The sequence below is a fragment of the Pristiophorus japonicus genome, chromosome 4 (genome assembly GCF_044704955.1).
Source record: "Pristiophorus japonicus isolate sPriJap1 chromosome 4, sPriJap1.hap1, whole genome shotgun sequence".
In the NCBI taxonomy this organism is placed as follows: domain Eukaryota; kingdom Metazoa; phylum Chordata; class Chondrichthyes; family Pristiophoridae; genus Pristiophorus; species Pristiophorus japonicus.
The window spans coordinates 38639374-38665892 of record NC_091980.1 but is presented as its reverse complement, the minus strand read 5'-3'; the positions used below and the strand labels follow the sequence as shown (position 1 = coordinate 38665892).

General features: G+C 43.5%; 1 protein-coding gene across 6 annotated transcripts in view; it reads right to left on the bottom strand.

Moving 5' to 3' along the window:
- Positions 1-26519, bottom strand: part of tenm2a (teneurin transmembrane protein 2a) — a 652746-nt gene that overhangs the window by 56864 nt on the left and 569363 nt on the right. For all 6 annotated transcript variants that reach the window (XM_070878095.1, XM_070878096.1, XM_070878097.1 and 3 more), the window contains 3 exons: positions 21071-21338; positions 5932-6075; positions 3824-4073 (listed from right to left, as the gene is read on the bottom strand). In XM_070878095.1, coding sequence (XP_070734196.1) covers positions 3824-4073; positions 5932-6075; positions 21071-21338 — 662 coding nt within the window. The remainder of the gene's footprint in view (positions 1-3823; positions 4074-5931; positions 6076-21070; positions 21339-26519) is intronic.

Below are 26519 nucleotides of genomic sequence, written 5' to 3'. Positions count from 1 at the left end.
CAGAGAACACTTTTATTCATGCATTGACATTCAGTCCACTGCTTGAGCTGATAATAAGCTCATACAGTTTCTGAGCAGAGAAGGGCTCAAATGAGTTCAGGCATTCTTGCAGTGACATACAATATCTAATATTCAAAATTACATCAATGAGCCTTATTTTTTTGTTTGGAATTCTATCTCCCTCCGAGTTGTAATTCAACAGATCTCTTGTTCAACAGACTTCTTCTGTGCACCAAATTTTGAAACTCGCTCTTAGTTTAAGCTATAAATCTCAGACACATTTTGAATAAACAGGACACTTGATGAATCACTATTTTTAGACCAAAGTTGAGGATGTCTGGTTAAATTAGAAGTGATGAGGCAGGTTTTGGAGAAGATGTTTCCACTTGTGGAGACTCCAAAACTAGGTACCAAAATATAAGATAGTCACCAATAAGTCCAATAGGGAATTCAGGAGAAACTTTTTTACCCAGAGAGTGGTTAGAATGTGGAACTTGCTATCAATGTTCTCTTAATTTTTTTTGGGGGTGTGTGGCCTCTTTAAAATACCGCGCACGTGCGGTTTTCACCATTTAAAAACAGGTCAGCCAGCTGCGCGGCAGCTGCAGAGCGCGACGCAGCCGCGCAGCTTAAAGGGAACCTTGCTTGCTACCACAAGGAGTAGTTGAGGCGAGTAGCATAGATTCATTTAAGGGGAAGCTAGAGAAGCACATGAGGGAGAAAGGAATAGAAGGTTATGTTGATGGGGTGAGATGAAGAGGGGTGGGAGGAGGCTCGTGTGGAGCATGAACGTATGGACGAATGGGGCCAAATGGCCTGATTCTGTGCTATACATTCTATATATATATCTATGTCTTCCTCACTTATGGAAAGAAAATTAAATTCTGTAAGCAGGTTACCAGGAACCATATATTTCCATTTGATTTTGCTGACAAGTTATTATTATGCTCCTCTTTTGAGTCTCCCTGCTCCACATAACAACGTCTGCCAAGCACAAGAACTGAAGGTTCACTCCATGACTCCTGCCAAAGATGCCCTTTGGCCACCTGCTAGAGGCTGTATGAGTGCAGCACCAGGTGAGAATGATACTTCATTTTCTCCTCACCTACTGCAGGGAAGCACCTGGCCCCACTCAGCCGCTACCCTAATGGCATTGCTGAGATCAAAAAGAGTTGGCTGAGGGTGAATTGCAGGCGTGGAATCTGCAGGCTATACTCTAGCGCACAATGCATTGATTCGCCAATGTGTTGCATCACCACATTACTTGTCACATTACATTCTTCTCTTCAGAGGCATTTTAACTGTCAGCAGTCAGCATATCTTCCCAATATTTGTTGGGACTAAAATGGGGATGTGGTTAATGGGAAATAATTGTGCTTTGAATTGCGTGCAGGAATTTCACCCAACTACCAGGACCCCTGAAGGACAAAGGACAGCAGTTAATTTTGACCAGTACAGTATTTCAGAAAATTATAAAGGAAAAGGGAATATAGAAAAATGTGGGCAATGCAAATGTTTGAATCAATGTAAATATACAGAATAATACCATAACTGGAGTTAAAATACAGTAATCTGTCAAAGCGGTTCACATAGCATCAAAAACTGCAAGAACTTTGAGCAGTTTAACACTAACAACAACAATTTGCATTTATATAATGCCTTTAACGTAGCAAAATGTCCCAAGATGTTTCATAGCAGTGTTATCAAACAGGTGACTAAAAGCTTGGTCAAAGAGGTAGGTTTTAAGGAGTGTCTTAAAGGAGGACAGAGAGGTAGAGAGGCGGAGAGGTTTAGGGAGGCATTTCCAGAGGCTTAGCGAGGGAATTCCAGAGCTTAGGTCCGAGGTAACTGAAGGCACAGCCACCAATAGTGGAGCGATTTAAATCGGGGATGCGCAAGAGGCTAGTATTGGAGGAGCACTGAGATCTCAGAGAGTTGTAGGGCTGGAGAAGGTTATGGAGATAGGTAGGGGTGAGACAACGGAGAAATTTGAAAATGTGGATGAGAATTTTATAATCGAGGTGTTGCCCGACTGGGAGCCAATGTAGTAGGTCAGCGAGCATAGGGATGATGGGTGAACAAAACTTGTTGTGAGTTAAGACACCATGCCAAGTTCAAGATGTGTTATTTCCATGACTACATTCCAGTCTATGTTCTTTTATAAAATAAAAACACAAATGAAGGCCATGGAGAAGGAGGGGGTGTTTTAATGAGTGTCTTTGATATTTTGTTTTGCTCATAATGGGTTTCATAGTGGACAGCAAAGGCTGTTCGGCTTCCAATATTGAATTTTGTCATTTCAGCTGAAGTAATATAGATCTGAACTTTATTTTACTACAAGTTGCAGGAAAATGTCACACACATTTATTTTCTACTTAAATTATTTTTATTTCTCCGAGAGATTGGTATTTGAGGGGCCCCTCTCAATAGCCCTGAAAACAACTGTATGAATGAAGAACTGCACTAGCATTTGAAAGATAATTGTTCTCGTGATATCAACCAAGGTGATTTTCTGCGTGCAATGTGACCTATTAGTTTCTTCCTTTATAACTTTGTAAGCTCATCTACTGGTTTTAAAATTCAATATGTTTTTAGCAATGAATCATTACATTAAACTGTTAGATGGATAGGCTTCTAGACTTCTCATAAAAATAACTGTTGGAGAAAACCATACCACAATGGAAAACCAGTTATTTTTCTAAAAATTATATAGGACCAAACATAGTTTACATCATTTCAATGTCATACACAGCTTATGCCGGAGAAGGGTACAGAGACAATGAATCTATGCTTCCCAGTACATATTAGTTCAAACAATTGCCACTCATGCTTAATTTGAATGGCCACTGGGGCCACCTAACATAGGGCCCAAACTTCCCCACGAGTTGCACCGTTTTTTTTGGTGTAACTTGATTTTTCTGGTGTATCTTTTTAGTTGCAAATATGGCCATTTAATTTGCGCCAGTTTAAGTGAGTTATTTAGGTTTTTTGTTAGGTCAGTTTTTTTTTCAAAAGGGGGCGTTCCCAGCCACTTACACCATTTATGCCAATTTGGCCAGAAAAAAGTTGTACTAAACTAACTTAAGGCAGCGTATGTGTCCATTTTTGTCCGCACAGAAAAACCTTACTTACAGTTAAGGAATCGGTGCAAGTAACTACGTTTAAAGCACTACCAAGCACGAAACGGCCTGCCAGGAGCTACTGCACATGCGCGCAGACTCTAGCGTGCATGTGCAGAAGTCCCGGCACTGTTTTCAGCGCTGGGACCTAGCTCCGCCCCTCTCTCTTAATTGTATGCCACGCCAGCTCCACAGATGGCCCGAGAATCGGCCATGATCGCAGGGAGTTTTTTCTGGGGTAAAAATTCGGCGGGGGGCTCGGAGGTGCGCAGAAAAAACTGGAGGGCCAAATTTGAGCCCATAATCCCTGATAAGTGAGCCAGAGTCAAGTTCATGGGCATAACTTTCTGTTAAATATTTGGTCTATTGTTTTTATTGTATTTTTGTTGTGGATTGATGAGAGAGAAAAGTTGGAATCAGCAAAAGAATATTTTTTGTATTTAAAAAAATATTATGGGAGGTCCACGAGTTGGAAATCAGTGGGTTAATCAAATGAATAACTTCAAAATTATAATGATAAAGAAGAAATAGCAACAGCATTTCTAACAAGTAGAAAGGCACTGTAATGAATGCTGGGTTTTTCCTCAAATGTTCAGCTTATATTCCAGATATAATCAAAAGCATATTCAGTCACAGTGCTCAAGCCAATAATGCAGCAGACCAGAAACCTCCAGGTGACAGTGATTTATTACCATGTCTCCTACCTCAGCTCCAGGATACTGGTGACATTCTTGGCAGGAAAAACACGTCTGATAAAGTTGAAATCTCCAATGTACAGACTGCCATCTATACCAACAGCCAAGGCCACAGGGGCCAGGAGCTTGTTTCCATCAGCAAGGCCATTGCAACTAGGGCAGGAGATGCTGCGTCTGCGTCCATTCCCCATGATGCTGCTGATCACTGCTGGCTGCTGGGATAAAAACTGGTTTTCTCCATTTCCTTTGTGCAAGACACCTGATGTGCAGAGATAGAATGGGTGAGCAGTACCATTTTACAATGAACATTTATCTCTACAGACTGAATGATAGCCAACAGTAGAACACCAGAGAATGATAGGGTTCATCGTAAAATGTGTTTCCAAAAGCTTGTTGGGGGTGGGGGGAAGGGGATGGCGGGGTGGGAGTGAATTATGGGGTTGAATTTTTTTATAGCATGCCACCATTTTCAAATTGATTATTCTATTTATACCACCCAGTCAAAAAAATAAAAATGAAGGCTGGTGACCTGCATTACCCTTGTGACTCAAAATTCTGTGACTTCATCAGTTAATCACTCTTGGCCAAGTCGTTAATTCTTTGGTTAAACTACACTTTGAGTACAGTGTCCAGTTCATGTTGCAGAGAAACAAGGGAGGCATTCAAACATCGGAAGCAGTGCAAAGAAGAGGCATAAGGCTAGTCTCTAGTGTCAAAGGCATGAATTACATACAAATGTAAGACAAAGGATATGAAAAAACCAACTGGGGCATCCAACCTGTCCCATCCAGACATGATTCAGCTTACTTGTACCATTAAGAGCACACCCCCACTTTCCCCAGTCACACAATCTCCTGAAAGAAGCAAAATAACAGAACAATTCCTGGAAGCATTTAAAGAAGCAATTAGATGCAGCAATGGGGGTGGGGGGGGGGGGGGGGCGGGGGGGCAGTGGGAGGGGAGGGCACTGAAGGGACTTCCTGGATGGATGAGTTAAGATGGGTCAATGGCCTTCCTCATGAGTAATTATATGTAAGACATATATTTATGCAGGCGCATTGCGCTGGAAGGTTAACTTGGATTCATCTCGGGCAGTATAGAACTTACAGACAAATAATAAGCGAGGAGGAGCGACTGGAAGGTATGAGAAGGTCATGCGGGGTGTTAAGCATTGGGAGGCTATTGGGGTGATCAGTGCCAAGAAGGCATTCAGCATCAAAAGTATAAAGAGAAACAACTCCCTCAATCTGGATTGAAAGATTGGAATGAGCAGAAATTGATCCACACCATTGGAACTTGAACTGAGGCTGACTTGGGCCTATTTTAGCACTTTGAAACCGAGTACATCATTTATGCCCTCAAATAAAATATTATGTATATTTTAACCTTAGCAATAAAAATTGATTTGGCTGTGACAGACTTGTAGCCCACTAGCATCTTGGAAAGCGGACAATTAACCATGTGCCCTGGAGGAGAAACCCTGACTACATGCATATTAACATAAAAGATAACAGAACATATGTTTCTTTTCAAAAAAATATATAATTGTCTAGTCCCTAAAAGGTTAATCAATATAAAACACAATCTATTTCCCTTCTCTGGTTCAATGCTATGAGGAGATTTAACAGAGGTTTTTTCTAATTATGAAGGGTTTTGATAGTGAACTGGGAAAGACTATTTCCTCTGGTTGGAGACGAGGAGGTCAGCAATTTAAATTTTTTATTAAGAGAATAAGGAGAGAGGCTTGGCGATATTTCTTTACATAGAGGGTTGTTGAAGAATGGAATATTTTACCACAGGGAATATGTGAGGCCGAGAAAATTGCATCTTCCAAGGAAACAGTGGCTAAATATTTGAAGCAGAGGAAGATACAGGACTATGGGGAGAATCCAGGACAGTGGATTGCTGCAGCAAAGTTAGCACAGACACACTGGGGTGACTGGTCTCCTTTTGTGCTGTAAACTTCCAAAAAGTAATTGTGTACATCTTATGCACTTAAAATAGTTGTAATTCCTGTCAGAATCTACATTAGGTTGTCACAGTAATATAGGTATTTGAAAGGATTGTGCATTCCAAAGAAACATGCAGAATAAGTTACTAGAAATTGGCTAACCCACCACTCTTTACATTCAATGCATGGTGCTTATCCAGTGACCAACCACCCAGATTGGATGGATCCAGTTCATAGCCCTGCAGTCGGGTAGTTCTCTTCTCCCACAGTATAAGATTCGGACAAGATTCATATTCGTAACCAACTGATACTGGAAAAAACAAGCAAAGGAAAAAAAATTCAACTTACAATATTTGCGGTTTTCACAATCATAATCATGTGTCAAAATTCAAGGTACATATGTCCTCCCTTCTCTTCCCGTTTCCCACAGTGATTCAACATGTTGCACTGCAAATCCTAGAAGCCTGGGTAAGATGTCAAGGAGAGTATAGAGGAACAAACCGCCTACTCTTGCAAGTTCCCGAAATGACTGAGATCTGGTACAAAATTGGTTGCCCATCTGCTCTCCCTTGGCTGAAAAATAGTGTGAGATCGATACTTGATCTATTTATGGAGTTGTTGACCCAATCAAAGACAAAATGGAAATATCAAAAAGTCTAATGTTAGTTCTGGAGATAAAATACACAAGACAGTAGTCTCTCTCCATATATGTGCTTTACCACAATAACCCAGTGTGGTAAATACACCAGTATTTGTTCATTTTTATAGGTTCTTAATTACTGTGAGCCACAGCCAGTTGCCAGGAGAAAAGGTGACTGTCCAGGTTAAGAGGATAATAACCACTGCAAAAATGGATTCTTCTTGTCCAAAAATGCACATCATGTTATCCTATTATCTAAGAGTCTGTGTAAGACTGTGCAAAGTCAATTAAATCGTTCATCTCATATGAAAAGCTTTTCCCTCAAAGACAAATTCAGCTTTTAGATAATTCAGGAGATAGGCTTAAAATGCAATTATAACATAGAAAACTGTGACAGGTTGAGGACTTATTCAAGCATTCAATTTTTTTCTTTTTTTTGACAGGAATAAAATATAACATACAGCATCAACTTGATTAAAACTAATGAATTCCAAGTGGAGGATTTTAACCGTACCTGCCTGACGACAACCGGGTGTATGGCCAGTTAAAATGCTGACTTATCTACCAATTTCTCGCCTGCATCGCTCCAATCCTAATTTTTTAACCTGCTCTTCTGAGCAGGTAGCAAAGTCACCTGCCTGAAGCTGGTGGGGTCCTTCTTTAAAATATGCAGATGGCGCCTTGACTGCAATTTAAACTGGGGTCTGCATGGGGAAGTGTATGTGGCTTTCCTAGCAGGCTGAAGCTGGTCAGAAGAGGAGTGGGACATGAAGAGGCCCTGAATGAGTAACTTTATCATTTGTGTTTGTGTGGTCAGGTGGAGCAGAAGTTTAAGAAAATTTAGGACTTCACTGCTCCCGTCTCAATACCCATGCCCTCCTCCCCCTCATAAGACTCTCCAAGAACACCTTTCCCACACCTATCTGCATGCCGGCAGATGGTTTCCGGACGCCGGCAGCAGATTCCCACCTGATCCTGGCAGGAAGTGGACCAGCAACTCCAATGGACCCTGGGAGTTGATGTAAGTTTGAGTTCTGCAGCAGCGGGTGAATTTCCAACTTACCTCTCCAACCACTCGCCCGGTGTTAGGGGCCCAAAGAGGTGTCTTTTAGTCAGAAGAAACAAGTTTCTTATTCCCAGGGTTAAAATACAGCAAGTACCAAAAATCATACATGGGTGGTTTGCGGGGGGGGGGGGGGGGGGTGGTAGGGGAGAGAGAGGGAAGAGGAAGAGTGGGGGTGGGGGGGCGCGGGGAAGCAACCTAATTTTACATAAACCTTCTGAGTCAGAAATACCCTAACCTGCAGAATACAGCAAGGGTATAATTCGTGGTGATTTTTCTCAGTTTTCTCCCCTCATGGCATTAACTGCTTCCTTGGGGAACAGTTCCCTTCTCGTAATTTACCAAGAGGCCATTCTTTATGAATGAGCCTTGAAATCGAAACCAAAGAGTTGCCTTTTAGTCAGAAGAGGCAAGTCTCTCTCTCCAAGAGTCTGTTGAATGGCAGGGAGTGTTACAGCTGAGCCCCATCCCTCCCTTTACCCAATATCCAGAAATACACACGTTCAGCAGCCGTTACTGGACAGAAATCAGAAGCTGAAGCTGAGCACATTTTTCCTTCTCTAACCAGTCATTACTGAAGCCACTACAGTGACGACACTTCAAAGTACGTCATTGACTGTTTGGGACGTCCTTAGGCCAGGAAAAGTGTTATATAAATGCAAGTCTGTCTTTCTTTTATGTTATACACCCGACTCATTTTTCCTTTCCACAATGAAAAGGAATATTGGGCAGGGCGTACAACGAACAGGTGGTCGATTCACAACTGCCAGTTTTACATAAGCGCCTAAACTGAAGATGACCCCCAGTAATTCTAGGCTATAGGATATAGCTCAGGAGAGGGATCGCAGGGTACTGGTGGACAGCTCATAGAAGTCAGCAACGCAGTATGGAGCGGCAGCAAGGAAATCTAACTAGATCTTGGGACATTATTGGCAGAGGAATTGAGCACAATCCCCAGGTGATAAGAAGTCTGTACAAAGCATTGCTATGAGCACACCTGGAGTACTATGTACAATTCTGGATGCTATGGGGAGAGTTTTCCCAGGGGTCAGCAGGTGCGTTGGGTGGCGGGTCGGGTGGGAACGTTTTTATTTCCCCAGTGGGTCGGGACACCCGCCGCCACGCGCCTTTACCAAATGTCAGGTCTGTTAGTGCTGAGCAGACCTGACACACACCCGTGGGGCAGGTAATTCAAGTCATTATGACCTTGTTAACAGAGGGTTAATAACAATTTTGAGTTTACCTTTAGAATTTACCAACTCTCCAATGGGGTCCATGCTGCTCGGGGATCACGTCAGGCATGCAGGTCGGCATGGAATGGAATGGCCATGGAATCATCTCATACTTGACAGCTTGAAATGTGCTATAGTAGCTCCCATCTCACAGCTGTTCACTTTTTCCAAGCTCAGAAGCTGTTGCTTATTGAATTTGGAGAACAGATTGAGCTTTATGCAGGTTGCAAGTGTTTGGAGCAAACTCTCTATTCAGTGCCACCTCATTGGAATAACCTCTCTCACCATTGAAAGATTGCTTGTCATCTCAAGTTCACCTGCCATCAATTCCAGAAGCATTGGTACGGTTTATACACTCTCACCTTGGTTCTCAGAATCTGACCACGATCAGCCGCAACCACATCAACCTTCTCCACAATCACCTGATGCTGCACAGCACACAGGGCATCAGCACCCGAGCACATTGCTGCCAGGGATGGCTTCACCATGGCCACATTTACTTTACTTGATGCTGCACACCCTGGCTGCCAATTGATGCGCCAGGTTGGCACCACCCGACACTAACACCATAAAGCATCTCTACAATGCCCAAGCCATTCATTTCACACTCATCAGCATTGTGGGGGGGTACAGTAATGTCTCACCATTCATTGCAACTCACTAAGCCACTTCCAAAGGTGCACACAAATCTGTCCAAGAAAGCAAAGTGTTGAAAATAAAGAGTTCAATGTTTGACAGCACATTAATAGAAACTTCACATGATCATTAGCTAAAACAAACATGTGCCTATCCTTGTGTGTTATTAGTTGGTATGATTGGACGAGGATGAGGGTGAGTGTGAGGGGTGGCTAGTGAGATGAGGAAGTGATAATGTAGATAGAGAGGGATGGATGGAGGTGCAAGGTAAGTTGGTGTGAGTAAAGATGTGCAGGAGTAGGGTAGGGAAGGCAGAGTGATTGGGATGTGATGTATGGCATAGCAAGATGAGGTTGAATATGGCTTTGCAGTAACGTTTTGTGATTTAATTAGATCAATTAAAGGTTTTCGCCACTGCAGCTATTCCCCTGACGACATCTCTACTTGTGCTCTCCTGTGCAATGTGCAACCAGTCTACGTTGGTCTCCTGGGAAGGTCTCTTCCGCCCATTGGAAGAGAAGAGAACCTCCCTGGGTGCTGTGACTCCCTCCATAAGCATCTGGAAGGAGTCATGGGAGAGCCTGGGTGCAGCCCTGCAAGTCTGTGCAGTGTTTGTCAGTGCTTGCAGCACCTCAATGCTGTAGAACACTGACAGCACAAATGTCAATGTAAATTTTTGCATGGTCCCTTTAAGGAAACCGGCTGACGATGCATCATCAAGTGATGTCATCAGACCCGCTTCCTTCAATTGGCCTGGAAATGCGCTGGGTGGGCTTAACAAGCCCAATCGCTGGAAGGTCATGTCGGGGGCCGGGATGGAGCCAGCAGCGAGCCTGCAACCCGTAACGGACTGGTCAAGGTAGGGAAAATCACAGCTTATATTACAGCAAGGAATCCAGACATTGGAGGAAGTTCAGAAGAGGGTAACCAAACGCTTACTTGGCTTAAAGCATCTGCGTAATGAAGAGAGGCCTAAATGCCTGAAACTTTGAAGAGAAAATTCAGCCGAGATATTATTCTGAAGCAAATAGATAAAAATCACAACATGCTCAAGATTGCTTCCAACTCTAGAGGCAGGAGACATGGGCTCTAGCTTCGAATAAGCAAGATGCTCAGTCAGACAGTTTAGATTTAATTATTTTATGCAGAAAGTTTAATCAACACGAGGGAGGAAATGAAGTCTGATAGACTGGAAACATGTAAAAGATGAATTGGATAAATAGTTGAGAGAATAAGTGATTGTGCAATATTATTTTTTGGAACTCGTCAAACGGACTGCAGAATTTTTACAATCCTGTAGTTACCTATGTTCCAATGTAACTAGTTTTTGCGTTCATTTGGATATCTGTGCATGATGTCAGCAGCTTTATTTCCAAGATTAGAGCGTCAGGGGATATTCTTATGAGGATCTGCCAGATTAGTCTGTGTGCATGGCTGCACTTGCAAAATTGGAGCTGATGTTCCATGCTTGTGTTGGTAGGTCACGCAAAAAAACAAACAAAAGATTGAATTAGAGCCAACTGCAGCAGAGTCAGGCGGCATCGCAGGAATTTCTCCCTGCTGCTCGCAGAGCATAGAAGAATTTGGTAATATTTTAAAAAGAAAACTTTCTTCCAGCGCCACATCATTAGATTTCCTGGGCTGAGAGGTTGCACATGCAACCTGCTCCCAGGCAATTTGCCAGAACTCTTCTTGAGCCAGGCCTTCAGGAGGTATGGGAGAGCGGTGAGTGTGAATATTCCTGCTGATCTCCTCCTGACCTCCATGTCTTATTAGTCAGAGGGCACTGCTCCCATCACACTACTATATAAGGTGTAAACATTTTATGAACCAAGTCCAAAATGGGGCAGAATAAATTTAGAACAAGCTGTGTTTTCGGGAGGCTCATATTCAATCTTAATCACTGCACAAAGACTGGAGTGCTAGCAGAGTTGTACAAAGAGTGAAATAGATTGAAATCATCAAGCACATTCTTGCTTTCTGTTATTTATTTTGCATTCTGATTATCAGAGGTTTACAGGGTATCACAGGCACAAACTTTCACTGAGACTTAATTCACCCTGCAAAGATTAATGATGCATATTAATAGGAAGGGTTTAGCATATGAACATAAGAAATAGGAGCAGGAGTAGGCCATAAGGCCCTTCGAGCCTGCTTCACCATTCAATAAGATCATGGCTGATCTGATCATGGACTCAGCTCCACTTCCCTGCCCGCTCCCCAAAACCCCTTATCGTTTAAGAAACTGTCTATTTCTGTCTTAAATTTATTCAATGTCCCAGCTTCCACAGCTCTCTGAGGCAGCGAATTCCACAGATTCACAACCCTCTGAGAGAAGAAATTTCTCCTCATCTTAGTTCTAAATGTGTGGCCCCTTATCCTCAGATCATGCCTTCTAGTTCTAGTCTCCCCCACCAGTGGAAACATCCTCTCTGCATCCACCCTATCAAGCCCCCTCATAATCTTATACGTTTCTATAAGATCACCTCTCATTCTTCTGAATTCCAATGAGTAGAGTCCTAACCTACTCAACCTTTCTTCATAAGTCAATCCACTCATCCCCGGGATCAACCTAGTGAACCTTCTCTGAACTGCCTCCACAGCAAGTATATCCTTTTGTAACTATGGAAAGCAAAACTGCACGCAGTATTCCAGGTGTGGTCTCACCAATACCCTGTACAGCTGTAACAAGACTTCTCTGCTTTTATACTCCATCCCCTTTGCAAGATTCAATTGGCCTTCCTGATCACTTGCTGTACCTGCATACTATCCTTTTGTGTTACATGCACAAGTACCCCCAGGTCCCACTGTGCTGCAGCACTTTGCAATCTTTTGCCATTTAAATAATAACTTGCTCTGATTTTTTTCTGCCAAAGTGCATGACCTCACATTTTCCAACATTATACTCCATCTGACAAATTCCTGCCCACTCACTTAGTCTGTATATGTCCTCCTGCAGCCTCTTTATGTCCTCCTCACACATTACTCTTCCTCCCATCTTTGTATCGTCAGCAAACTTGACTACGTTACACTCAATCCCCTCTTCCAAGTCGTCAATATAGATTGTAACTAGTTGGGGTCCCAGCACTGAATCCTGTGGCCCCCACTCGTTATTGATTGCCAACCCGAGAATGAACCATTTATCCCGACTCTGTGTTTTCTGTTTGTTAGCCAATCTTCTATCCATGCTAATATATTACCCCCAACCCCGTGAACTTTTATTCTTGTGCAGTAACCTTTTGAGTGTCACCTTGTCAAATGCCTTCTGGAAGTCCAAATACACCACATCCACTGGTTCCCCCTTATCCACTCTGTTCGTTACATCCTCAAAGAATTCCAGCAAATTTGTCAAACATGACTTCCCCTTTCACTCAGATGTTTTTCAATATTGCTTTCATCAGGATCTGTGAAAGTAAACCATGAGCTTCTATTGATCAGAGCACATTATTTGAAGTGTTGAAGCCTTTATTTTAATTGTATTGGCACATTTGAGGCTCAATTCACAAACGTCTGCCATTTAGCTTGCCCGACTGAAGAATCGAATTTTGGGGGTCACGTGCCTCGCTCGGCAATGGCCTTCAGGTAAGTCCCATGGAAGATTTTGATGTGGCCCACTTGATTTTGATATGCTCCAGCCAGCTCTGGTGATGGATGGCTAAGCGAGTTATGTACATGATACCCCTAAGTGTTCATCCCTTGGACTTGAAAGAGTGAAGATGGTGGCCATTCCTGGGGAACCGTCCAGGATGAGAGACAGCAAATATTTCTCTGAGGATAGTTGGAGGTGAGGGAGTGATTAAGCACATTGATGGTTGCAGAAGTATTGTGGGGAATAGAGGGTCAAAGGTTAAACAGTTGGGAGTTTGAAAGTGGTGGGTGCAGAAGAAAATTAGATTGGAAGAAGTGTATGGGTGGGTAGTGAGAGATACAAGAGGTCCGAGAGGACCTGGTCAGTGATCAAGACCACGGAAGTGGAGAGGCCATGGGATGTGGCAAGGTTGATGGGATGGTGGTAAATATGGAACGGAGAGTTTATATGGAGGGAGAGGTTTGGTAGGACAGGAGGGCAGTGATTTCAGAAGCAAACGGAGCTGAGATGGAGATTGAAATCACTGAAGATGAGAGTCTCTCAGTGCAATGACCGAGAGAAAAGAAGGGTTGATATCTCGGTGAAAAACATGGAATGGGGCTTGAAGGGGTGGTAGACAAGAAGGATTTTAAAGGAGAAATGAGAGGGTTGGAACTAGGTGAGGTGTTTGGAGGAGAAGGTGCCAGAAAGGCAGGGGGGAGAGACCAAGGTTTGACTTGGTGGTAAGGGACACACCTCCACTGTGAAGTTTGGGTGGGATAGGTGTAATATATAGTTCCATCTAGTGGATTACTGCTCAACTTAGTGGACTACTGTGGTAATGCAATTGCTCATGTATATAATAAAAGGGTCAGGTCGCCTGACAAGTTCCTGAGTTGAAGCCATCTTGTAAAGGTGTGTGTTTATGATGTCGTAAGGAAGATATCACAGTAGGTGGAAAGCATAGCCAGGTGGGGAGGCTTCAGTCAGGGGCAAGGTGTCGCCATCCATGAGCCAAGTTTCAGTCATAATAATGTCACAGATGGCAAGGGCCTTGTTTGCGAGTGAGCGGACATTTTAGAGCATTATTAGCCTAATGGAAGCAGGCTCTGAGCCTCTGCTGGGGATATTTGCCTGATCAGAAACTTCCTGTTACACTATCCATGCTGAGAAACTTCACAGGAGACTTGCTATCAGTCAGGGGCTGGATTCAAACCCAGATCCCAAGGGTAAAACTTGAAAGTTGATTTGAAATCACGTTGTATAATATTCATAACAAACATTTCCTGTTTACTTTAAACAAAATAATGCCTTTTCTAAAATACTGAACAGGAACATTTCATATGAATGCATCAACGTGCGTGTCACTAATATTGTGATTTCCAGGCAAATGTCACTAACTATGATACTCAGCCCTCCTCCCCAACAGAGTCATTTTGACTTTGGTAACTGAGTAAAATTCATTAACTCTGGAATCTAGATAACAGTGAATCAATAATTTTGCAGCTTTCTACATCAATTGCCCTTTCCTGTCCATCAACATTATTCACCTTGTAAGAATGGAACAACAGGCAAGGACTAAAGAATTTAACCAGATTCATCATCTTCACTTACAGGGGGAGAAATTCAATTCACACCGGTTTCCGACTCAAAGTGGGTGGTGCGATTCCAACATGTGCCCAAAGACCTTGGCAAGAGGCCTGGTCCTCAGTTCAATTAAACCGCTGAGCTGTGAACACCAATTGGGCATCTGGATACAGCTTGTGGGTCAGGGGCTTAGGAATTTCGACCAGCTCCGATAGCAAGCAGACCAGGTTAGATCCTGGGGGGGTGGGGGGGCGGGTTGAAGGGTGGTGGGGGAAGAGGAGGGGGAAGGGGAGCGATGCAGAGAGGGACAAGCCCGGATCAGCAATGGCCTGCAGTATTTTTGTAAAGGCAGGTGTAGCCCTCCTGCTCCTTTTGGCTCCATGGAAATTAAACTATTTAAAAAGTTTGCTTACCCTTTTTGTGGGTGGCATTCAATGGTCCCTTAAAGGCCTCTGAAGAGCCAGAACCACAGGATGGGGCAAGCTGAGCACAAGCTCATCACATTTACATTGTGGGCTTAAAACCAGCACTACAACCCCAATTTGCATATTGAGGTGAGTGACATTGCCTGCTGAGAAGTCGTCAGTTTGCAATTTGGCCACAAGAGATTGTGACTTGAAATTCGAACCTCCAAACCTAAACTTTTTGCTCAAAAAACGGGCGAAACAAATTCCTCTTTCCGCTCCATTTTAATTTCCTTTATTTATTAGTTATTCCTTTAGTTATTACTTCTAATAACACATCAAGGTGTTAATGTCACAGGCTGAAGGTGGCAGTATGAGCCTCAGCTTAAGCAGCTTCTTCTGCAAGAATCAAGGCGAGAGGAAGGAGACTGATGCTCTTCAATTCTTCGCATAACCAAAGTGATCTTTGTCTGAAGGCATGCTGAAGGGGACACAAGATTGATCTGGCAGCTGAAGAACACACATAACAGACTGCGTGGTGAAGAAATGTATCTTTTTGATAAACATGACAACAAAATAGACTTGCAGCTGAATTTGTTATTAAATTCAAGCCGATTAGCAATTTTATTTTGAACCAATAATCACTTTTCATATCTTTTATCCCCCCAAAACAAATGCATAATCTCACCAGTCCATTAACACAATAAGCCAACTGGTCTTCAATTAAGTGAAAGGTTAACACTGACATGTTGCTGCAAATAGAATATTAATAGATTGATTTCTATGGATTTTTGTGGAATTTGTTTAAATGGTGAGCTCTTTTGACATCAAAAGAGTAAACTGGGAGGAGTTACTGAAACCGATGGGTGTTAGGAGAGCTGAATTAAAACACAGAGTTAAAACAAGGAATAGAAAGACTTGCATTTATATAGCACCTTTCACGACCTCAGGCCATCCCAAAGCGTTTTACAGCCAATGAAATACTTTTGAACTGTAGTCACTGTTGTATGTAGGAAACACATCAGCCAATTTCCACACAGCAAGGTCCCATAAACAGCAATGTGATAATGACCAGACCATCTGTTTTTTTTGTAAGGTGATGTTGTTCGAGGGATAAATATTGGCGAGGACATTAGGGAGAACTGCCCTGCTCTTCTTCAAAATAGTGCCACGGGATTGTTTAGATCCACCTGAGGGGGCAGACGGGGCCTCGGTTTAACGTCTCATCCAAAAGGAGGCACCTTCAACAGTGCAGCCCTTCAACCCTCAGTCTCAACCTAGATTATGTGCTCAAGTCTTTGGAGTGTGACTTGAAACCACAATCTTCTGACTTAGAGGCGAGAGTGCTGCCAACTGAGCCACAGCTGACAAAGCAAGACTATAGAAGCACCCCAGATTAATGATGATCTCCCTTAGGTTAATTCAATTCCTTGTCGTAAATCATGAGCATGCTCCCTTATCATAGGAATTATTCAGCACTCATTCACACAAAAATATTTATACAACAAAATAAATAAATCCCAAATAATTCCAAATGTTCTTAATGGTTTTATTTCTTTATTGTTAGAAATCAGTGATGCCTACGAATGTATAAAACTGATATGAATCTATAAAACTGATAGGAATGCTGTGTTTAAATCGTTGTTTTGAACTGCAGACGGAAAGTCTATTTGGATCAGAGAAATGCTAATGTCTTGGTTTCCTACAACTGGGTATGGTTCTTTGTATTATATACAATCTCCCTGTTGCTAAGCGATTACCTGTTGTTTTTAAGTTAAGACTTGAATCCTGTTTATGTATTTTATGTATAATGCGAAGGGCTTAACAAAACTGCTGGCGAAGATAATGGATGGAATTTGAGAGAGTTAACGTAAACATGTTGCTGCGTCGTAAAAGAGATCATTCTAAAGTGAGCACTTTTCTAGTTTGGGCCTCATAGTTCAAAGGATAGAGGTCGAGGTATTGATTGTACCCAAGGGAATAAAGAGAGAGTGGTGAAAGAAATTCTACAGAAAAGCGACTTCGATAAGGCATAAACGGTGACATTTGGATAAAATCGTAAGACATCTTTAGGGCGGGCTTTGTTTCGAGAATCGAGACAAAGAACTAGAAGCCTCATCGGATATTAACTTTTTAGGGAAACCACTATAGGTCAAAAGGTCTTATCAATATCCAGGGTGCATGCCCACCCCGAAAAAGAGAATAAAAGTAGCCTAATCAAGATTGACCATGTAGATGGTGTGAGGGGAGAGCGGAACAGAAGTTGAGCTGGTCGAACACTTTCGAGTGATCCCATACTTTACTGAAGGAAGCTGTAAACAGGGAAAGAGACTGCAAGCCAGAGAGCTGCTCACATGCACCAGCTATTTGTCCGATCGGGATGGTTATTAACTATCTGTTACGGTTGTATGTTTTTGCTATATAACTAATATTTTATGTTCCGTCGTAAACACTGATTAAATACAATATATCCATCAGATTAGTTTTACAGTCAATCTTGATGATTAAAATGACCAGAAATTGGCTTAAACTTGGCATATTTCTAACATTATGTACTGATGTTTTGCCATAGCATTTAAATGTCCTTATTCCTATGTTTTTCCTGTATAACAGCTGCAAATTGTCTTTGAGTTGGATCATTTTAAGGTGTTATACTTGACAAGTAAAATCTCAGAAACGACTTATTTTACCCTGCCAAAGCAACCCATTAAAAAAAAACTTACAGTTCTTTGAGAACATCTGTTTTATTGCTGTGATTTCCAAATGCTATGTTTATGATTCTGCCTATTGCTTCAGGTGACTGATGGTGTGAAAATGGCCCAGTTTATAGTTAAGGGTGGATTTCGCAGCAGCCAGAACAAAAACTGCACATGCATTAACTGAAAGACGTTCAGTAGCTTTTAAGTCATTATTTACATCTTTCTTTCTGGCCAAAATAACTTTTGCAGTGACTGAGGAAAGTCTGTGTTGATTAGCCAGAGCTATGCTGGCCTGCATGTTTTCAGCAAACATGAAATATTTGCATTGTCATCGTAGCAGCTTGTCTTCAGAAGCATTATGTATTCACAAGGGTGATTTTCGTCTCCCCAATGACCAGCTCGAATGTAGAAGTGGGGGGCTAGTGAGATCCAAAAAATATCAAGGGAAACAGAAACACAGAGTTTTCGCCAATACTGCTTAGCACCTTGCCTTGGGACATTTTTCTACATTAAAGGCGCTATATAAATGCAGGTTGTTCTGACAGCTGGAGCTACTGCCAAACGAGAGTCTCAAGAATATATGATTAATAGGGTCAGATGACATTTATGACCCTCGCCCCCTCCCAGCCCCCGCCCCCTCCCCCCCCCCCCCCCCCCCCCCCCCCGCACCGATGCCATTTTCATCTCTGCCTGCTGGATTATCACCAGTTTCAGTCCCATCCACCAAACACTGCTGGTAGAAGACGGGAGGTGGCCATTTTGAGTGTACAGTAAAGGGATCCTCAGCTGCTGTCAGTGAAAGCTGGAGGCATGTTTTGCAGTTGCTTGCCAAGTTTGAGGCTTAAAATGCATGCACAATTAACGCCCCTGCTGCTGCGAAAGTTTGTCTCCTTAAGTCTGGTGCTTCCTTCACTCTCGACACTTCCAACTCTCCCCTGTAAAAGGTGCTGCTGGCTCTATCAAAATCAGCGACACTGCTGGCTTTACTAGCTCGCTGAATTCATTTAAATTAGGCTCGACCACGAAAATGGCCTGTGCCCCACACCAGCTCTCGGATGGGCACAGTGCACACCCTGCCCACCGCCCCAGATTTATGCTGGAAATTAAATTTACTGCCCTCCACCCCATCTTTAGGTTAGTCTTGGCCCCGCTGAAGCCAGCTTTTTTATATACGCTACTTTACTGCTTCTTGTGCGACTGCCATGGCTGTTCAGTGAAGTGAATGTGCAGTGACATTGCTAAAAGTGACACTTTGCAACCAGGTCTCCAAACACCCAAGCTGTGTCATCATGTATTTAAAGTACCATCACAATGGCAGTTGCTCATGAATAAAGGTTAAAGCAATTATTTCTTTCTCTGTAACTATTACTGTATAAAATCATTGTATCTCCCTGTTTGTCTGCCTCCTTTTCTCTTCAAAAAGTTACCGAATAAAAACCTGGTGATGTTACTGGACAATGCATTCCAGTGATGTCTTTAGTTTAAAAAGTAAAAATTAAACCCACAGTTCCTATAATACGGCGATCAGTTTCATATTCAGCTTTATTCAAAAACAATGATTTTTTTTTTTTAATTCACGTGACTGAAATTATTCCTGAAAATTGTAGCATTCTCTTAAATCGCGTCTTCAGGTGGCCCTGACACACAAATGAACTAAACACAAGGCATGAAGTGAAAGCGAGGAGGATGTACTTGAGTTCCCTGTCAGCATTACGTGACAGCATTGCTGAAAAAGTGAAGGCAAGGCCGAGCACAGCTGGAAACATTTCTCTGCGAGTTACACTGACAATAGGATTCTCCACGGAAAGCACTTTTAGCGAAATGCAATATATTGGCGATTAAGGTTTCTGACTGGAGCCCAATTTCAAGACCACCCATTGTTGACAGCAGGTAGATGAATGCTGAGGTGGATCCAAGCTATAGTCTGGTCCACAGATATTATGATCTCCACACACTTGGGTTGTGACCATCCAGAAACATTGCCAATAATCTCATCAAATGGTAACATCCTTCACCGGAAATAGTCTAACTGAGTAGTCTAGTTGAATCAGTCCATATGGATGCATTCTAGTCACTCAGATACAGTTCACAGGATGTACTTGCACTTACCAGCTGACCTCGCCTGTATTACATCCAGTGAATGAATGTATTACTACTAGAGACTTACAGTCTGTAACTGTAGCTTTTCCCATTACATTACAGGATATATTTTAGTTATAACTGCTGTCAAGCCCCTCGCCATTCACACAAGGTCGCAATCACTGAAATCCTCAGAACAGGTGTTCAGTGCAATACAATGTATGGAGTCCACAGCAGCTTACTTCACAGTTGCATAATTGCACATAGAAAAATAACCCAACCAGTGTGCATTATACAAAGTAACAGTTGTATTAAAGGAGAGCCAGGAATCTAAATACAACCTTGGGAGTCAGATGTTCACAAGCTACATGAGCTGTGTTACATCAACCCTGTTATGGTCTTCAAAGGTCAGGGCCTTCAAAGGTGCGGCCCGACCCAGCATTCAGCGCGGCGGCCCCAACCTGCAAGGACCATCAGCAAGTCGGGACCTTCAAAGGAGCATACTACTTCAAGGTACAGCGCGAGCTGGAGAGCAATGGCTGTGAAGAGAGCGACTGGATTGGACATCACCAAGGTCCAGGTCGCTGATTGAAGCGTGGGCAGGTACAGTTGGAGTGGCGAGGTTGGGGCGCCGCAGCAGCGAGTGATCGTGGAGCGACGTGATTGGGGCCCAGGAGAGGTAAGAGTTCGGGGCCCAGAAGAGACGAGGGCTCAGGGGCAGCACGGGCCAGCCCACACTGTGATATGTCTGTGCAGCAGAGCTGGTCTCCAGTCGTCTTGGTTAATCCTTGCCACTGGACCAAGACCTAGCTCTGTCAAGCCCGTGTGGTGGCTGGTGTGCAACGGGCACCCCACGTTAAAAAAAAAATCCACGCACAGGCATCTTCCACCCTTCAACATGTAGTTAGTTACCTGGGAGTCCCTAGCCAAAGTCTGCCCTAAATGGAGGAAGTGCATCCGGGAGGGCGCTGAGCACCTCAAGTCTCATTGCCGAGAGGCAGTGGAAAGAGCGTGCGGCAAACCAGTCCCACCCACCCTTTCCCTCAACGACTGTCCCACCTGTGACAGAGTCTGTGGTTCTCCTATTGGACTGTCATTCACCTAAGGACTCATTTTTAGAATGGAAGCAAGTCTTCCTCAATCCCGAGGGACTGCCGATGATGATGAGTTACCTGCAATATTAGGTCCTTTATTGAAATACCTGTGAACTCATCCCTTTTTGGCGTGGACTCAAGTCATCCTCAACAAGAGATACTGCCTATGATGATGATATGGTCAATCTCGGTCAATAGCTATTCTCCCTGTATCTCTTTCTGATCAAGCAATCATCTTCCTTGTTACTTACTGTATTTTGTTCTCTTTATTGTACAACATAAAAGTAAAATAATAAATCATACCAACAGCTTCGGAGAGACCGTAGACCTTCTGACTGTAGGCATCGGTTTTATCCCATATGAAAGTGTAAGCCAGGTTAGGAGATGCATGAAACCATTTCTGGAAGAGATGTCCTTCTACAGCCACCATCAGATGAACCTTAATTAAATTGATTGGCACAATGGACTGAGTCATTGTGACTTTCAAAAGGGATTTGTAGCCAGCGGTGCGAGAGCTCAGGTAGCACAACTTCAAGCTGGAGCCAGGGATTTCAACTGCTTCATGTAGAACCTGAACACATTACACAAACATTGTGAAATACCTGCATGGTAAAGCAATTATTATGGCATAATTTGAAAGGTTGTGAAATGCATCTCCGTTAATGACTCATTATTATCATCCATCATTTAATGCAGTACAAAATGCTGTCTACTATCAGCAATTACTGTGAATTACCTTGGCCCATTACAAAACAACACCAGAGTAATCATTTATGTGCTCATTGTGCTTAGGTTACGCTCTCTATTGTAATCTGTTAAAAGAAACGTTTCCTTTCATCTTATTTTACAAAAGAGGGACAGTAAAAGATCATTTCCGGCATGTTCTCAAAGGCTGATCTAATGACAGATAACTATTAGTATATTCTTTCTTTACAAATACGAATGTCATAAATATATTGTATTTTGTACAGGGGATGTCAGCTATTTAGTGTAATATATGCAATGGGAGATATAAACGAGGAACCACAATAATTACTGATAGGGGCACTCACAACTATATAATACATAAGAACAGAAGTAGGACATCCAGATCCTGGAGCCTGTTCCACCATTCAATTAGATAATGGCTGATCTGTATTGCAACTCCATTTACTTGCACTAGTGAATCCTTTTATAGTCGCTTGTGGGGAACCTTATCTAATGCCTTCTGGAAGTGCATACAGGCAGCATTTATTGACACTTCCCATCCACCATGCTAGTGACCTCCTCAAAACATTCAACTAGATTAATCGGACATGACCTACCCTTCATAAATCAATGCTGACTCTCTTTGATTAACTGATACTTATCCAAGTGCTCAGTCACTTACTGTCTCTGATGATAGATTCCAGTAACTTCCTCAAAACTGAGGCTAAACTGACAGGTCTGCAGTTACCTGGGGCTAGATTTTACACTTTTGTGCAGATCGGCCAAAAATGGGCGTTATTTCCAGCGTGGGCGGTACAAATGGGTTTTCAGATCGCCGGCTTCTCGCTCATTCTCAAAGCACCTCGTTTCCATTTTTGAAATTGAGCATTACCATGAGCGATATGAAATGGGCGCTAGCGTTAAATCTCTCTGACCTTCTGCTGTAAAGTGTCACTATCCTTAGCAATGGCTTGGCAACGTTCGATTCCCGTGATTCAGGAGGTCAAGGGTCAGCATGACATGCGCAAAAGAGACAGAGAGCTGAGAGGGACTGAAAGCGTGTGTGGCTGTGGTGTGTGCTTGTTTGGCTGTTGTGGGAGGCACGAGGGAGGTTTCCCAGCAGCAAAAAGCCTACCAAGTCCCCTCCAAGTTGGCACTGAGTTTTTGTCCAACAAATACGATATAACATGGAAGGGATGGAGGAGGCCCTGGAGCTGGTAGCCAGGAACACAGGTGGCAGAGGGTTCCCAGTGGTCCCGGAGCGTGGCACTGCACCCCAAGGTGCCACGCCCCCATTGCCAATGACAAATCAGAGCCAGGAGCAACATCTTGCTTCTGGCTCGGAGCACATTCCCACCTTGGGACCATCCTCTCCCGTATCGGTCCAAGCAGCGCTTCGGCCGTCATCCCCCCCACCCTCCGCAAATGAAGCATCGCCTGAGGAGCTCCTCGGCCAGGCAGCTTGGGGTCAGGAGGGGAAGGGGAAGGGGTAGAGATGGGGAGGAGAAGCGGGTGGGGGGAGGGGGAGAGGGTTGGTTTTGACAGAAATACTTATGATTTAAGACAAATGTCTGGTTTAAATGTTTTTTATTTAAAAAAACCTTGTTGCGCATTAGCTCAGGTAGCTGAACCGTTACACGCTGATTCTTTAACATAAAAGGGTATAATTACACTGAACTTCAATCAACTTAAACTTTAACTGTCATCAAGGTGATGCCCACCATTGATGTATGAGCTGCACACTCAGCAGTGTGTCAATTTTGTAAATACCACCAACGTTCTTTCAGGCAAAGCGCTCATTGATGAGCTCCTGATGTAAGGCTCTTGCAGCTATCATGCCACCACAGGCACTTCCATGCAGTCTACAGGGGGACCGGGGCATGGCTTCAGTGTCAGCCTGATTGTCTGGGCCAATGTCAGCTTTCGCCTCCTCGTCCTCCTCTTCCTCTCTCTGGTGAGGTGGACTGTCAGACTCTTCAGGCAATTCTTGTCCCCTCCAAGTTGTGCAGCATGGAGCATACCACCATGAATTGAGCTACCTGCTCAGGGTGGTATTGGAGCTCGCCTCCTGAGTGGACCAGGCATCTAAAGCGCTGCTTAAGCACTCCAATGGTTTTCTCCATGATATTGTAAGTGGCTCTGTGGCTCTCGTTGTATCGCCTCACGGCTTCGGAGTGGGTGTCATACAGGGGGGTCATATCCTTTGTCACCAAGTATCCAGCATTGACCTTGTGGCTGATTGTTAAATAAGTCAGATACAGTGCTCTCATGCAGGATGTGAGCATCATGGATGTTGCCTGGAAATTTAGTATTCACTTCCATTATAATTTGCTGGTGGTCAACAACGAGTTGGACATTCAGGGAGTGGGATCCCTTGTGGTTTCTGAAAACCTCTGAATCCTGAAAAGGTGCCCGCATCGCGATGTGCGTACAGTCTATTGCTCCCTGCACCTGGGGAAGTTTGCAATTCTGGAGAATCATCGAGCCCTCAGTCTGTGCCTCCCTGGTCATAGGGAAACTGATCAAATCCCTCCTGCATGCGTACAGGGCTGCAGTGACCTGTCTAATGCAGCAATGTGTGGCATGCTGAGAAAGTCCGCAAATGTCACCAGCTGTGGCCTGAAAAGAACCCGAGGCATAGAACGACAGTGCCGCGGTGACTTTGACCTCGACAGACAGTGCAGTACTGATGGGTTGGCAGGCTGCAGATCTCCCCTTATGATCTGGCATACCTCAGTGATAACCTCTTTGTGGAAGCGCAGTCTCCGAAGGCAGGTGGTGTCGGGCAAGTCGAGGTAAGACCTCTTCTCCCAGTACTTGCGGGGGGTGTAACGTCTGGTCCTCCTCATCAGCCTGTCACAGCTTACATTGGGCACATAATGCTGTGGAGCGTACCTTCGGCCATCTCGAGTCTGCAGCATTTACTTGGTCATCAAGATAGCTCTCTGTTTTCCACCGATTGGTCACAAAGAATGAATGTCCCGACGAAGATACCTATTAAATTCCAATCATTCACAGTATGATAAAATGTTTGCACAGATGTTCACATCACCTCCAAAGACCTCCAGAGTACATCCGAACTCCCCCGAGGTTGAAGCAAAGCAGGCTTTTAAATTATGCGACAATGCATGTGATGTAGAAAATGGCATCCATAACACTGTGATTAGTTCCGATTAGTTCCACTTTTTCCAGGTGGTTTTTTGGATGAGCAATATTGTGTGCAATATGTGTGCGAGGTGGTGAAAGTGACTTTGGGCGATCTCCAGGCCGTTAGTTTTGGCAAATGTGATCTTTACGACGAAAGAAAGTGGGCGGGCGATATTATTTTTACCTGGCGTTACGCACATGGGGAAAGTAACACTTAGTGATAAGTTTCCAAAAATTGCCCGTCAGTTTCCATTTTGTGGCTAAATGGCCGATATATGGGCATTATACATCATTTCAGTAGTAAAATGGACGTTAAGTGACCGTTAAGCATGCAAAAAAAGTGAAAAATCTAGCCCCTGGTTTCGCTCTCCCTCCCTACCTCCCTTCTTAAATAATGGAGTGACATTTGCAATTTTCGAATCCAATGGCACAATTCCTGAACTTTTAGAAAATTATAACTAATATATTTGCAATTTCCTCACCTATTTTTTTTAACCCTGGAGTGGAAACCATTAGGTCCTGAAGGCTTGTCTATCTTAGGTCGCATTAGCATTTTTTGTTACTTATATTAAATCACACTAAATTTCTCCCCATTACTTATTTTTAGATTTCCTTGTATTGCTTGTATTTTGTCCATTTGCTTATTAACCATTATAGTCTCGCTTGCATCCATCTTTAATGAGATCACATTCCCCTTTAATTGTTGTGGTGTCATTCTGGATGAATGAACTAAGATGGGCCGAATGGCCGATCTTGTCGGCATCTATCTTGTATGAGGCACATGTCAGTATGTAAACACAGTGATGTGATTTATGTGATTTAGATACAATACATAGATTTAGATCCACCGCAGATGTAATACAGATGGTGCACATTTCCCACTTTGTTTAATGAGGACTGCTCATGTGTTTATTTGTATATCTGTGGTTCTCTAATATCCATTTAACATGTTTGGTTTCCAGTGAGAGCTTTTAATATATTTATAAAAACTTTTGCTGTTAGCTTTGATATTCCTTGCAAGGTTTTTCTGTATTCCCATTTTGGACCTCTTATTATTTTCTTTGTCTCCCTTTGTTGCTTTTTGGTTACGCTTATTTGTAACAACGAAAAGCTCTGATTGGATCCCCTTAATCACATGACCTGATTGCTGATTGGTCCCCTTGGAGGATAAGACACACCCAGCAGTTTCTCTGGAATGTGTAATTAGAACTGCCCTGCCTGCAATCAGTGACTTTGCAAAGTGTAATTCGAGCCATTCTGACTGCCGACTCCAGACAGGAGAGAGCTCACTCTCATAGGTTAAGATTTCCCTCACGCCACCCTACCCTTGCCAAAGTTTCTGAACTCGCCCCAGCCCAAGATCCTCACCAACCCCTCCCACCCCTGTCCAAGTTCCTGACCTGCTCCCCCTGCCCAAGTTCCTCCCCCACGGATTCATGACCTTCTCTCTCCAACAAGTTCCTGCCCTTACCCCTCCACCCCCGCTGCACCATAGATGGGGCACTGTGTGTGGGTCACGGATTGTTAACAGATTTATTGGGTATGAAGTGAATAGTGACAGTTTCGTGACTTCCGTATTTCATCCACTCGAATGATATCACTTGTCACACATGCATCGGGCTTTCCGAGAAATCAACCAGGAGGAGAGGGAGAGTGGTGCGGGTGTAAAGGGGGTGGGGTTGGAAGAACGTGATCCATCTTCCCTGAGTTCCTTCTCTCCCCCCTCTCCGATCCCCTCTGCCCCTCCCTGCTTTCTCCCCAGTCTCTTTCTCCCCCAGTTTCTCTCTCTCTCTCTCTTTCTACCCCAGTCTCTCTCTCTCTCCCTCCTAATCTCTCTCTCTCTCTCCCCCCAGTCTCTCTCTCCCTGCCCTTGACTCTCTCTACTACCTGCGTCTCTCTCCCTCCCCTCTCCCTCCCC